This window comes from Terrapene carolina, unplaced genomic scaffold, assembly GCF_002925995.2.
Source record: "Terrapene carolina triunguis isolate 2854851 unplaced genomic scaffold, T_m_triunguis-2.0 Scaffold629, whole genome shotgun sequence".
NCBI lineage: Eukaryota > Metazoa > Chordata > Testudines > Emydidae > Terrapene > Terrapene triunguis.
In genome coordinates, this window is record NW_020664980.1 from 9,915,239 (window position 1) to 9,929,642 (window position 14,404).

General features: G+C 41.5%; 1 protein-coding gene across 4 annotated transcripts in view; it reads right to left on the minus strand.

The window, feature by feature from the left end:
* Window positions 1–14,404, minus strand: part of TRPC7 (transient receptor potential cation channel subfamily C member 7) — a 119,577-nt gene that overhangs the window by 63,046 nt on the left and 42,127 nt on the right. For 3 of the 4 annotated variants that reach the window (XM_026659471.1, XM_026659474.1, XM_026659472.1), the window contains exon 2: window positions 10,199–10,381. The exons of the other annotated variant lie outside the window; for it this stretch is intronic. In XM_026659471.1, the coding sequence (XP_026515256.1) occupies window positions 10,199–10,381 (183 nt within the window). The remainder of the gene's footprint in view (window positions 1–10,198; window positions 10,382–14,404) is intronic. 4 annotated transcript variants of the gene reach the window in all.

Consider the following 14,404-nt stretch of genomic DNA (forward strand, 5'->3'; position numbering starts at 1 on the left):
GCAATGTGCATTCCTTCACTGGGACTCATCTACAGGTTGGCTGCAGTTCTGAGCAAGTTGAGCATTAATTCCTAGGTAGAGGACATGTCCTAAGCAAGGATGTCTGAATTGGCACAGAGGAAATAAAAACCTTCCCTGCCTGTGTACCTCCACCCCTATGAACTTTTGCTCCCATTTAGAAACAAATCCGTTCATGGGATAACTTTGGTACATCTTTGGTGACTGGGATCAGAACTGTGGGATTGAAATGATTCAAGAAAGTCTGTTTCTGTGCTATTTCTGGCTAATTGCTTCCCTTTATTTATTGTACACTTACAGTATGTTTGGATCTGTCGAAAAAAAATCGGTCCCGAGGAGCTTTCACAGGTAGGGCTGTCTGAAAGGTGGGTCTAGATCTATGTCTGTCATGCATTTGTGTTTATTTTTAATTGTATTTGTTTTTCATGTTTTTTTCTTAACTTACAAAGTTGACTTTAGTAACCAGCTTCTGACCATGAAAATATCAGACTTCACATTATTATGGTCCCATAAATGGTTTCCCGTTACATTAAAAACAAAACAAAACACAACCACCAAAATTAAACACCCTCTCCCCCAACAAACACAACATACATACAAATAGCAAGATATGAATGTGTGTTACACTCCAGGAGCCTTAACATCCTATCTCCTCTGCAGAGAATGGCACTGAATTCTCATAAAAAAAGATGGTCTTCCTTTAAAATGGATGACAGATTCATTCACCACTTGCACACAGCAATGGCTCCCGAGGCCTCACCCCTTGTCTAGTCTCTCCAGAGACACCATATAGAGAGTCTCTGCATGATGCAGGGAATACATACGCCCTGCACAGCCTGCCCTTCCTGTACCATCCATCCAACGTCCTTTACAGCAGAACTACCTCAGTTCCTTTGCAGTGGGGTTCTCCACAGCTAGAGAGGAAAGGGCTTATTTTCCCACTGTGCATACAAACACTAATCACAGTCTAAGAAAATAAGAATGGCCATACTAGGTCAGAGCAATGGCCCATCTAGCCCAGTATCCTGTCTTCTGACGGTGGCCAGTGCCAGATACTTCAGAGGGAATGAACAGAACAGGGCAATTTATCGAGTGATCCACCCCTGTCATCCAGTCCCAGCCTTGTGCTAATTAATATCATGACGACAGTCTTTTGACGCACCAGTCAAAGGTGTCAAACCTTCTTGGAAGGTTTCCAGCACTTATGCAATACCTACGTTTTTGCATGATGTTTTCTCTACTCCAGCAGATCGATTATTTCACTACTTGACAAAATATTGGGATTGTAACTTTCAGAACCATTCTCAGGAAATGACCAAATGTACAACCAGCTAAATAATTTGAAGAGTCAGGGGTGACTCTGGGACCTGTGAATGAAGTGTACAATTATAAACGTGTGATAGGCATTGGGGCACTTGTGTTAGTTCCTCTGGGATAGGCAGAGTTTGAAAAGAATTATGGTCTCAGGTAGTGTTTTAAAGATCTGTTTACAGCAATCAGCTTCGGTAAGTGGTGTAATTTTATCTTCCTTCTGGCTGTAAAGTATGTGTGGAACAGAGCTTTTAATTCTATGATTACCTTTTATATTGGGCATTTCATTATACTGCAGAAAGTTAAACTGTCATGTTTTCTTAATCTTGCCAATGTTACTGAAGTAGTTGGCTCTCTTTTCATTTATATCAAAGAAGAGAAACACTTTAAAAACATTAAGTTAGGCACTTCTGATGCTTTGCCAGAACTGCTTTCCAATATTCAACTTGTGTCTGAAAGTACTAATAAAAAACCCAAGATACTGATCAATAAAACTGCCTGCTTTCAATTGAACCATGTATTGCTTATTGGAGTAATAAATGGGTGAAGTTAATAGAGGCTCTTTGTGCAAATTATCAACAAACAAATATCAAAGAAAAATTGATTTACAGCCTGAACCAAAGATCACTGAACTCAACAGAAAGATTCCTATTGATGTCAATGGACTTTGGATCAGGCCCTTGAACTGGTCTTAAAACGGAGGTAGCAAAAACATGGCACCGTTTCTGGTTACAGCTTATTAGGGAGCACAACAGGAAAAATGTAAGATAAAGAAGATACTGTTTCAGAACTGAAATGAGCTTTAAGCTGTGTGTGTAGGATTAATGTTTCTTTATAATATCCCTGATCCAGGGGAAGGAGGAAAGATGACAGAGCTGCTTTTAAAACGCTCAGAGAAGTGTTTGATTTGGTGACCTCATTTAACAGTGCCTGCTTCTTTTGCAGGAGCCTGGTGGACAAGAGTAAAATGGTGCTTCTTAGCCTCCATTTCAAACCCGTATTATTTCCTTCCCTTTCACTCCTTGTGGTGTAGTGTCTGACGGCCGTCAAGGGGACTGATCATTTAGCAGCTGTGAAAAATTAAGGAAACGTGCAAATTTCTATTAGCTCATTTTTCTGAGTTGGTGGCTGCATTGTAAGAGAGACTATGAAGTAATAGGGTTAATGAGTGGAAAAGAATAAAAGGGGGAAGATTGAAGAAATATGTCTAAAGGCCTGGCGAAGACCCTTAACCACATGGGCTAATCCTGCCTTAGCCTGGGGTCCCTTGCCATCTCTCAGACTGTGGAAAGGATAAGATAACAAAATATTGGCAGAGGCATCAGCTGAAAAACTAAAATCAGGACCACTAAATAAAGATTGACAATATAAATTATGCGCTGAGAACTTCCATCAAGGAAAGCCTACCGTAGGCAGTTAGATCGCTAATAGGAAGACATGAATCGAGAAGCAGAATGGTAGAAGGAGATAGAATATCAAATACGCATTAAAACTTTGAATCCAAATATGAGTGAACATTGAAACGCCAACTTGATGAAAAACTATAATACTTCATATATATTTTAATGGGTGACTTAGTTACTAAGATCCTTCTTGTCATCCACTGAAACACAATATGGAATATTTCAGGCTCTGTCCTATCTAAGTGCACTTATGTCAGAATATCTTTACTTCTCTCTACCACGTATATCTTCGTGGGCTGAAGAAGGCAAAAAACCAACAGAGCACATTTCAGGCTACGAATAATAATGGGACAGATTCTCAACTGGAGTAAGTCAGTGCCGCTTTATTAAAATAATGGAGCTACATTGATATACCAGCTGACACTCTTATATAATGTACCCAAAATAACATTTGGTCTAAAAATGGCAAAAATGAATGGGAATTCCCGGTGAACGATTTGGCCCAGAATGTTGGAAGCAGAAAGCCAAGTGGGAGTTGGAAAGGACAGTTCTGTTGTAGCTGATAGACTGCCCAGGTAGCTGCTGGCATGGGTAGAGGATGTGAATACTGAATTGGCCAGCAGCAGTGCCACTCAGACAGCCTAATATTGCTGAAATATCATTTTGCACCTTGAGAGCAGTGATTTCCCTTTACCCAGGTACACACCGGGGCATCTCAGTCCCAGGGTGCAGTCAAAAGCTGCAAACTTGAGCAATAGCATAGTCCATTTCTGGTTCCACTGCTGCAGGATTGCAGTACAAGTAGAGCTCAATCAGCCATAACTCAGAAGACATTTGCACCTTGAATTTGCCAGAGGCAGGGAGGATTGTCATACATAAGTCAGCCTGCTGGCTAGATTTCCCCATTTGTGGGTTAGTGATTTCGGTGCTTCAGGTGTGGGATGGAGGTCGAGCAGCATTCCTTCACAGAGCAGTCTTTTACATTTTGAGGGCCAGATGCCAATCTCAATTTCGCCTCTATAAATATTCTGTAATTTCACTGATTTTGATGGTGTTACTCTGATTTACATCAGTGTAACAAGATCCAGAATCCATCCATAAAAAAACAAAACCATGCACACTATATATGATTTCCCTAAATTGGAAGTAAGTTTCAAAGTGAAAGTTTTTATACACACACCCCCCCCCTCTCAAATGCCTTTATACCTCAACATCTCTTTCCACTGAAGGAAGTCATTACTGGTGTATTTTCATCACTACATTTTTGTATAGAGATTGTTCATCTATTTAGCAATACAGTGTATGATAAATATTAACCTGCTACCATAAGTCACTGCCAATAATGAAAGCCCATTATTAAATATTTGTTCTCCATGTAGGTACTTATAGACTGTAATCAAGTTGCCCCTTAACCTTCTCTTTGTTAAGCTAAATAGACTCAATGAGCTCAATCTATCACTATAAGGCAGGTTTTCTAATCATTCTCATGGCTCTTCTTTGAACTCTGTCGAAATTTTTTTCGACATCCTTGAATTGTGGACACCAGAACTGCACAGAGAATTCCAGCAGCAGCTTCACCAGTGGCAAATACAGAGATAAAACAACCTCTATACTGCTACTCACGATGCCTCTGTTTATGCAACCATTAGCCCCCCCCTTTTGTCCAGAGCGTCACACTGGGAGCTCATATCCAGCTGATTAACCACCGTGACCCCAAATCTTTTTCAGTCACTGCTTCCCAGGATAGAGTCCCCCATCCGGTCAGTATGGCCGACATTCTTTGTTCCCTGATGTATTTAGCCATACTAAAACACATTGTTTGACTACACGCAGCTTAAGAGTGATCCAGATCCCTCTCTATCAATGGCCTGTTCTCTTCATTATTTACCACACCTCCAATTTGTGTGCTATCTGTGAACTTTATAAGTGATGATTTTGTTTTCTTCCAGATCATTGATAAGAATGTTAACTAGTATATGGTCAAACATTAACCCCTGCGGGACTCCACTGGAAACATATCGGCTCCATGATGATTCCCTGTTTACAAGTACATTTTGAGACCTGTCAGTTAGCCATCTTTTCGTCTGTTTAATGTGTGCCATGTTAATTGTATTGTTTAACGTTTTTTAATCACAATGTTGTGCAGTACCAAGTCAAACACCTTACCGAAGTCTTAGTATATTACGCCAACACTATTACTTTTATCAACAAAACTTGCAATCTCATAAAAAATATATATATATACCAAGTTAGTCTAACAGGATCTACTTTCCATAAACCCTTGATGACTGGCATTAATTATATTACCCTTCTTTAATTCTTTACTAATTGAGTCCAGGATCAGCTGCTCTCTAGTCTGCCCAGGACTAATATCAGAATATATACAATAGAAATATGGAGAGAGAAATATAGACAAGAACAGACTGCGAAATGCTACACAGAGAACCAACACAAGATTTACTGAAGACAGTATTCATATGTTATGTAATTGATCTAGTACTTACAATAAATGATGCCCAAATTAGGATGATCAGTTTTGAAGAATATATTTTGTAACAGAAGGAGAAAATATGTAGTTGATCTCAACTGCATACAACAAATCAGAACACTTTTTTTTTTTGATTCATCTGATGCTGCAGAACTGGCAAGTCAATAGGGAAGCTGTGGGCATGCATTATGAAACAATGCACTCACTGGAGATGAGCCTCTGAAAATGAGCTGGCTAAAGAGCTGATGGAACAGGTATACTGAAGGCAGTGCAATGATTGACACAGCAGTTCAGCTACATCTTGTCCAACGCACAGTTTCAAAGTTCTCTGTACCTAGGAGACGAGTACAGTACTTGTGAGAAGAAACAGAGAATGAAAGAAAGCAGTGCAGAGGACTTGATGTGCTCAGCAAAAGTGTCTGGCGTTCTCAAAAGCTTTGCTTTAGCTATTACCCTGTTAGTCTTCTAGGGATCTTTCTTTGATGATACAGTACAAGGGTATTTCGGACTAGTTAGCCTTCTAAAAGGACACAAGGGCAAATTCTGTTCTGACTTACAACAGTACAAGCCCACAGAAGTCAATGAGCTGGCACCTGTTCAAGACACAGAATTTGGCCCAATTTGTTTAAGGGAGTTCAACTGGGGATGGCTGGAGTCTTGATACTAAGCTCCGAGTATGGGACAGTGCATAGCTGCACCATCCTGGGAAGAATAATTTGTCTTTCTGTTATACAGACTAGCTCCACACCATTTTCCCCCTTATGAAAGCATTTAAATTAAGAGTTAAGTTTCTCTTTAATTAACTGCTTCCTTAACAGGAAGAGACCTTCTCTGGCTAACACAGCAATGTTGTTGAGAGGCAGAAGTAAGCAGGTGGTGGGGGAAGGAGATAGCAGATGTTAGCTGGAAAATTTGGAACAACTCTTTAAGCCCAGTTATCGGAGCCCAATTTCCATCAAAGCACATTGTTGAAATCATTAATCTGCACCTCCCAGACCCGGTATTTGCCAGAACCAAATTTTCCAGTCAGAGCATGCTTCCATAAAGCAGAACATTTTAAATATTTTTCTAAAACTAAACCACTTCCTTCTCTCTTTTGCTGCTTTCAAAATATTTTCCTTACGCTCAGAAGACCAGCTTTGATGATCCCCTTTCAACATCCCTATCTGTTCCACTAATTAAGTTCTCTTACTGTAACATCAATGCAGAAGAAGTTACCTTTAAAAATGTGACCTGATCAAATGAGTGATTGAACGTTGGCACTTACTTTTGGAAAAGTGGAAGAAGAGGTCCTAGAATTTTTTTTAATATTGATTTATTTTTCTATACATGAATGAAGCAGAGCTAGCAGAGAGACATAGCTAACTCTTACACTCTCTGCTTCAACAGAGAGTGGATGGGATTAATGCAGTGTCTATTTCAAAAAGAGTTTGCTGGGATCAATAAAACACTTAATAACTTTTGAATGAATTTGGCCAGTATATCAGAAAGGAACAACAGCAGCTCCAAGAAGCCAGGGTTATAAGAACAGCTGTACCGGGTCAGACCAAAGGTCCATCTAACCCAGTATCCTGTCTTCCGACAGTGGCCAATGCCAAGTGCCCCAGGGGGAATGCACAGAACAGGTAATCATCAAATGATCCATCCCCTGTTGCCCATTCCCAGCTTCTGGCAGACAGAGGCTAGGGACACCATCCCTGCCCATCCTGGCTAATAGCCATTGATGGCCCTATCCTCCATGAACTTATCTAGTTCCTTTTTGAACCCTGTGATAGTCTTGGCCTTCACAACATCCTCTGGCAAAGAATTCCACATACTGACTGTCCATTGTGTGAAAAAATACTTCTCTGTTTGTTTAAACCTGCTGCCTATTAATTTCATTTGGTGACCCTTAGTTCTTGTGTTATGAGAAGGAGTAAATAACACTTCCTTATTTACTTTCTCCACACCAGTCATGATTTTATAGACCTCTATTATATCCCCCTTTAGTCGTCTCTTTTCCAAGCTGAAAAGTCCCAGTCTTATTAATCTCTCCTCATACAGAAGCTATTCCATACCCCTAATCATTTTTGTTGCCCTTTTCTGAACCTTTTCCAATTCCAATATATCTTTTTTGAAATGGGGTGACCACAACTGCATGCAGTATTCAAGATGTGGGTGTACCATGGATTTATATAGAGGCAATATTATATTTTTTGTCTTATTGTCTATCCCTTTCGCAATGATTCCCAACATTCTGTTTGCTTTTTTGACTGCTGCTGCACATTAAATGGATGTTTTCACAGAACTATCCACCATGACGCCAAGATCTCTTTCTTGAGGTTAAGTGACGCAGGAGTATTTTAGCCTGATAAGGCCTTTTAGCAAATGCTGAAGTCTAACTTCTGGATATTCAGTCAAAAAAAAAATCAGAAAATACTTTTGCACGAGTTAAATTTATTTACTGCCATGTCAGCACTCATTCTCTCAATGGTATCAGAGAGGGATTTTCAAAAGCATTCTGTGTCGGCCTAACTGCTTGCACTGAAGCCTGTAAGGGTTTTGCTTATGATTTCAAAGGGAACATTGTCTTGAATAGGAGCAGAGTTAGGGGTTGCTTCATTTCTTTTTTACTGCTTATGAAATGTGGCAGATAGAGGATGTCAATCTCCAGGGCTTTCGCTTTATCCAAAGAGTACATACACAGACTTCTCCATATTATACCATTCATGGTTCTCAGTCATTTCCTGGAGGGTGAACCTTGAGGATGAGTATGGGATTATGGGTACATCTACAACTCCACTGGCAGTAGCTACTGCACAAGCAGAGGGGAGACAGGCTCATGAAAACCATGGCCCTATTCCTGACTAAAATGGTGCTTACACCATTGCTGATCTCAGTGTTACTGCATCATTGCTGGAAAATGGCATATGTAGACCGTCAAGAATGCCAATTTTAGTATGTGGGAATATGTCATTTAGGACCGTGTGTAAGAGAGAACCAACACCTTCAGATCCATTGTCAAAATACACCTCTTTCACAATGTGTACACCTCTTCAGATTGGCATTATTACCTGTCCATTAGTCTGCCAGTTCCTTGTGTCAGGGTAGCGCTGTTCAGAAATTTTCCAGCAGAACATTTTTTTTCCAACCAGAGAATGCTGATTTCTTGAAATAGATATGTTCAATGGGAAAGTGTTGATTTCAATGACATTTTGATGGAAACCAAGCAGGTTTCTGACAGCTTGCCCATGTCCCCAGAAGCCCTGAGATCCTTAACTCCCAAACTCCCCAGTAGCTTTCCAGGGAATTGGCAAACCCACCAGGGAGGTTGCTGAGGAGCCCAGGCTACCAGGCTTCTCGAGACCTTGGCAGTCCATCTGACTGGGAAACTTGGGCTCCCTGATTGGGGAAGTCCAGGTTCTCCAGTAGCCCATCATTTGGACTGGTGGGGTACTTGGAATCCAGGAAGCTGACTGAAATTGACATAATTCTTGTTAGTTTCCCTACAGCTGAATAGCAGCCATGAAACTGGTCAGACAGTTGTTAATTTCACACAGCAGCTCCTAGCTGTGAGCAATAGCAGGGGTAGGGTATTGGGGTTTCCATTTTTTGTTGAGGGGGATCTTCTATGAGAAATCCCAGTACCTGGCAGGGTAGAGGGGAGCTTGGTCACCCAGGCTCCATCGCTCCTGTGGCTCCCAGGCTCTTGGGCAACCTGTTAGCTGGGGATCTCGGGGAACATTTTGCAAACACTGAGACATGCTTTCTGTGGGAACATTTCAGTGTGCCCAAAACAGACTATTATGGAATTCAAGTTCGGTGAACAACGTCGAGTTTTTGTCGTTTTGTCCTGATGGGGGCCAATTTTCCCCCCAAAAACTATTTTGTTGCTGTTGAGGAATTGGAATTCTGTTTTCTCACCAGATCTAGTCAGGGGACTTTTCTCCCCCATAAATGCTATGTGTGGGGCATGCTTATTCTGTGGCACTACATAACGAGTGGGGTTGTTTTTTTCAAACTAGCTAAGTGACTTCAGCGCATAAGTCCCACTGACTTTCATGGGGCATGGATCAGAGCTCGCTGGCTGAAGCTCAGTCTGGATAAGACCGAGATGATGTCTGAAAGTTTGGAAAACAACCGGGTGATCTGATGAGGCTGGTATCTCCCTCTAAGCGTATGTCTACCCAGCAAAAAACGACCCACAGAGCAAGTCTCAGGTCAACTATGCCTTGTGCTGCGGGGCTAAACGTTGCAGTGTAGATGTTTGAGCTCAGGCCGGAGCCTGGGCTCTGAAACTTGGTGAGGGGGGAAGGTGTTGGAGCCCAGGCACCAGCCCAAGCCTCCATGTCTATACTGCTATTTTTAGCTCTACAGTTTGAGCCCCGAGAGTCCCGATCAGTTGACCTAGGCTCTAAGACTCATTGCCGTGAGGGTTTTTTTTGGGGGGGGGGGGCTGTGTAGATGTATCCCTTAGACTGAGAGTGTGCTTCTGACATTTGTTAGTTGCATTTGCAATCTGGGGGTTGTATTGAACCCCCAGCACCTCTTCCGTGAGACAAGCTTTCAAGCTCACACAGAGCTCTTCTTCAGGTCTTATCTCTCTCACCAACATAAGATGGCCCAATAAAAGGTATTACTTTGTCCACCTTGTCTCTCTAATATCCTGGCACTCACACAGCTACAATAACACTGCATATTGCAATGGCAGTGACTTGAGACCACTACCAAACTTTTCCACATTCGTACTTGTGTAAGCTACCCTAAAGATGAGAGGCCCCTATATAATTTTACCAATCCCTTGAGCCATCCAACCTTCCTTTTAACATTGTAAAAGCACCACCATATCCATAATAATTAACAGTTTAATGGTAACATGTTCCATATTAAAATGTGCAACCACCCTGCAAATAAAGCCATAGACAGGCTAAATTCCAAGGGTTAACCCTGGTCCCACTGAAAGCAATGGATGTTTTACCAACTAAAGGAAAGATCTTACCTTTTTGACCTCATATTTAATGGCAAGTTTAATTCTGCTCAGGCTTGGGCGGGGATGCTCAGGCCACACTTTTATGTTCACATCTCCATTCAGAATAGCCTCCACTTCTTCTGTATCCCTGCAGAGATCCAGTACACCCACAACAAAATCCTTGCATTGCATAGATAACTTCCTGTAATCATTCTAGTGAAACAAAGAGAAACAAAAGTCATTTATCGTTGTGACCCGAAAACACACGTTTTTAAAAGAAACAAACAGCCAGTTCAGGCTGAAGTTCAGGATTTATCCATGTAAAACCTTTTGCTGGCTGGAGGCTGAAGCTGCCAGGTTTGTGTTGGGGCATATTTACATTTTCACAAGTATTAGTGGATTTCCTCCATAATAAACTAGCACCATCTCCATCAGTTAATGTTGATTTTTATGGCAAAAGGGTAAAACTCTGTTCACATAGGTCAGGTACTATGGCAGGGGTCGGCAACGTTCGGCACGCGGCTCGCCAGGGTAAGCACCCTAGCGGGCCGGGCCAGTTTATTTACCTGCTGACGCAGCAGGTTCGGCCGATCGCGGCCCCCACTGGCCGCGGTTCGCCGTCCCGGGACAATGGGGGCGGCGGGAAGCCACGACCAGCACATCCCTCGGCCCGCGCCGCTTCCCACCGCCCCCATTGGCCCGGGACGGCGAACCGCCGTGAGTGGGGGGCCACGATCGGCCGAACCTGCTGTGTCAGCAGATAAATAAACTGGCCCGGCCCGCTAGGGTGCTTACCCTGGCGAGCCGCGTGCCGAACGTTGCCGACCCCTGTACTATGGTGATATGGGCAATATGAATGATAGACAAACAGACAGGCAATCATTAGTGTTCACGAATTTGCCCCCACATTTTGGCACCCCCTCCCCTCTTTCTGGGGTGGAAATGGGCTCCAGTGGCACAATGGGTTAGTGCAGAGTACTTATAGAGCAGTGCTATATGGAGTGATGCTGATGTTGTGAGTTCAAGCCCCACCTAGAGCACCAGTTTGCTTTATGCAAATGGCTTCTGCAGTTCATTTTGGGGGTCAGACTACATGACCTCCTGAGGTCCCTTCCAACCCTGATATTCTATGATTCTATGACAACTCTACTGTCCTGAAGGGGAGTTTTCATTTTCACCCTTGGTTTTACGTGAACACAAACAATACTTTGCTTTGGCAAAATTCCACATATAATGTGTTTCCTTCCCTCTAGTCCACGTCATATCCACAGGAGAGCAAAAAGTGTTTCCTCCGTGGCTCCACTATTAATCAGTTTAGAAATTGTACAAAAAGGAAATGCTGTTTGAAAATATTTTATTAAACTGATAGATCTGTTTGCAAAACTGGTCTTAGGGATGTCCAGCCCACATGATTTATTTACATATACTCACACCAAAATGTGTTAAGACACAAATGTCTTCAGTGAATTCAATGTAATTCAGTTGAATTACAACAAAAAACTGCCACCTCTTTTGTGTTCTTTAATTAAATTTCTTAGGTTATTTCTCCAGAAAGTACAGAGGAGATTCTTAATTCCATTTCAACCAGATTATTGGGTACTAAAATATAATCAGTACCAAGAGAGCCTTCAATGCAACATGTATATGTATACCCCCATATTAAAAAACAGAGAACCAAAAAGTGCCACCATGGCTAAACAAAGTACAAGAAGCAGTGAGAGGCAAAAAGGCATCCTTTAAAAAGTGGAAGTTAAATCCTAGTGAGGAAAAATTGAAAGGAGCATAAACTCTGGCAAATGAAGTGTAAAATATAATTAGGAGGGCCAAAGAAGAATTTGAAAAACAGCTAGCTAAAGACTCAAAACATAATAGCAAAAAAAGTTTTAAGTACACCAGAAGCAGGAAGCCCGCTAACCAGCCAGTGGGGCCACTGGACAATTGAGATGCTAAAGGAGAACTCAAGGACGATAAGGCCATTACGGAGAAATTAAATGAATTCTTTGCATCAGTCTTGACTGCTGAGGATGTGAGGGATATTCCCACACCTGAGCCATTCTTTTTAAGTGACAAATCTGAGGAATTGTCCCAGATTGAGGTGTCATTAGAGGAGGTTTTGGAACAAATTGATAAACTAAACAGTAATAAGTCACCAGGACCAGATGATAGTCCCCCAAGAGTTCTGAAGGAACTCAAATGTGAAATTGCAGGACTACTAACTGTGGTTTGTAACCTATCATTTAAATCAGCTTCAGTCCCAAATGACTGGAGGATAGCTAATGTGACACCAGTTTTTAAAAAGTGCTCCAGAGGTGATCCTGGCCATTAAAGGCCAGTAAGCCTGACTTCAGTACCGGGTAAACTGGTTGAAACTATAGTAATTAACAAAATTGTCAGACACACAGATGAAGATAATTTGTTGGGGAAGAGTCAACATGGTTTTTGTAAAGGGAAATGATGCCTCACCAATCTACAAGAATTCTTTGAGGGGGGTCACAAAAAGCATGTGGACAAGGGGGATCCAGTGGATATAGTGTACATCAAAAGCTTTTAAGCAAAGTAAGCAGTCATGGGATAAGAGCAGAGGTCCTCTCTTGGATTGGTAACTGGTTAAAAGATAGGAAACAAAAGGTAGGAATAAATGGTCAGTTTTAAGAATGGAGAGAGGTAATTGGTGGTGTCCCCCAGGGGTCTGTACTGGGACCAGTACTATTCGATATATTCATAAATGATCTGGGACAAGGGGTAAATAGTGAGGTGGCAAAATTTGCAGATGATACAAAACTACTCAAGATAGTTAAGTCCAAAACAGACTGCAAAGAGCTACAAAGGGGTCTCACAAAACTGGGTGACTGGGCAACAAAATGGCAGATGAAATTCAATGTTGATAAATGCAAAGCAAGGTACATTGGAAAACATAATCCCAACTATACATATAAAAGTATGGGGTCTAAATTAGCTGTTACAACTCAAGGAAGAGATCTTGGAGTCATTGTGGACAGTTCTCTGAAAACATCCATTCAATGTGCAGCGGCAGTTCAAAAAGTGAACAGAATGTTGGGAATCATTAAGAAAGCGATAGGTAAGAAAGAAAATATCATATTGCCTCTGTATAAATCCATGGTACGTCCACACCTTGGATACTACATGCAGATGTGGTCGCCCCATCTCAAAAAAGATATATTGAAATTGGAAAAAGGTTCTGAAAAGGGCAACAAAAATTATTAGGGCTATGGAACAGCTTCTGTATGAGGAGAGATTAATAAGACTGGGACTTTTCAGTATGGAAAAGAGATGACAAAGGGAGGATATGATATAAAATCATGACTGGTGTGGAGAAAGTAAATAAGGAAGTGTTATTTACTCCTTCTCATAACAGAAGAACAAGGGGCCACCAAATGAAATTAATAGGCAGCAAGTTTAAAAAACAAACAAAAGGAAGTATTTTTTCAGAATGCACAGTCAACCTGTGGAACTCCTTGCAAGAGGATGTTGTGAAGGCCAAGACTATCACAGGGTTCAAAAAAGAACTAGATAAATTAATGGAGCATAGGTCCATCAACGGCTATTAGCCAGGATGTGCAGAGATGGTGTCCCCAGCCTCTGTTTGCCAGAAGCTGGGAATGGGCGACAGGGGATGGATCACTTGATGAATGGCTGTTCTGTTCATTTCCTCTGGGGCACCTGGCATTGGCCACTGTTGGAAGACAGGATAGTGGGCTAGATGGACAGTTGGTCTGATCCAGTATGACCATTCTTATGTTCTAACATGCTTGTTGAAATACTACTCCAGGAAACATGGTTCCAAAAACTCAACATGAGTTCCTATGAAGTAATTTCACCTCACAGCCAGATTTAGGCTGTGCTTGTGAGGATAGTGGTGAAATGTAGTTAACTTGGTAAGAATCATTTTACTGAAAGCCCTTATTCTAAATCAAGCAGTGATTGATTTACACATGGTGGGAGAAGAAAAAAAGAAAAAAGAAACGACCACCATTGAAACTGACCAAATGCAATTAAAATCAAACAAGATTAAGACTGCTGTTAACACAATAAGAAAACCATGCATAGACCCAAAGCAACAAATACAAATAATAGGCACAAGCTCTTACAGCCTCGAGAGATCTTTTCAAATTAGTTTTGATGAATTAATTCAATTCAGTTGCTCACCTAATTAAGCAATCAACCTAAAACTAAGATAGTTAAACCTGTCTTTGATGAAATGCTAAGAGTTGCTTG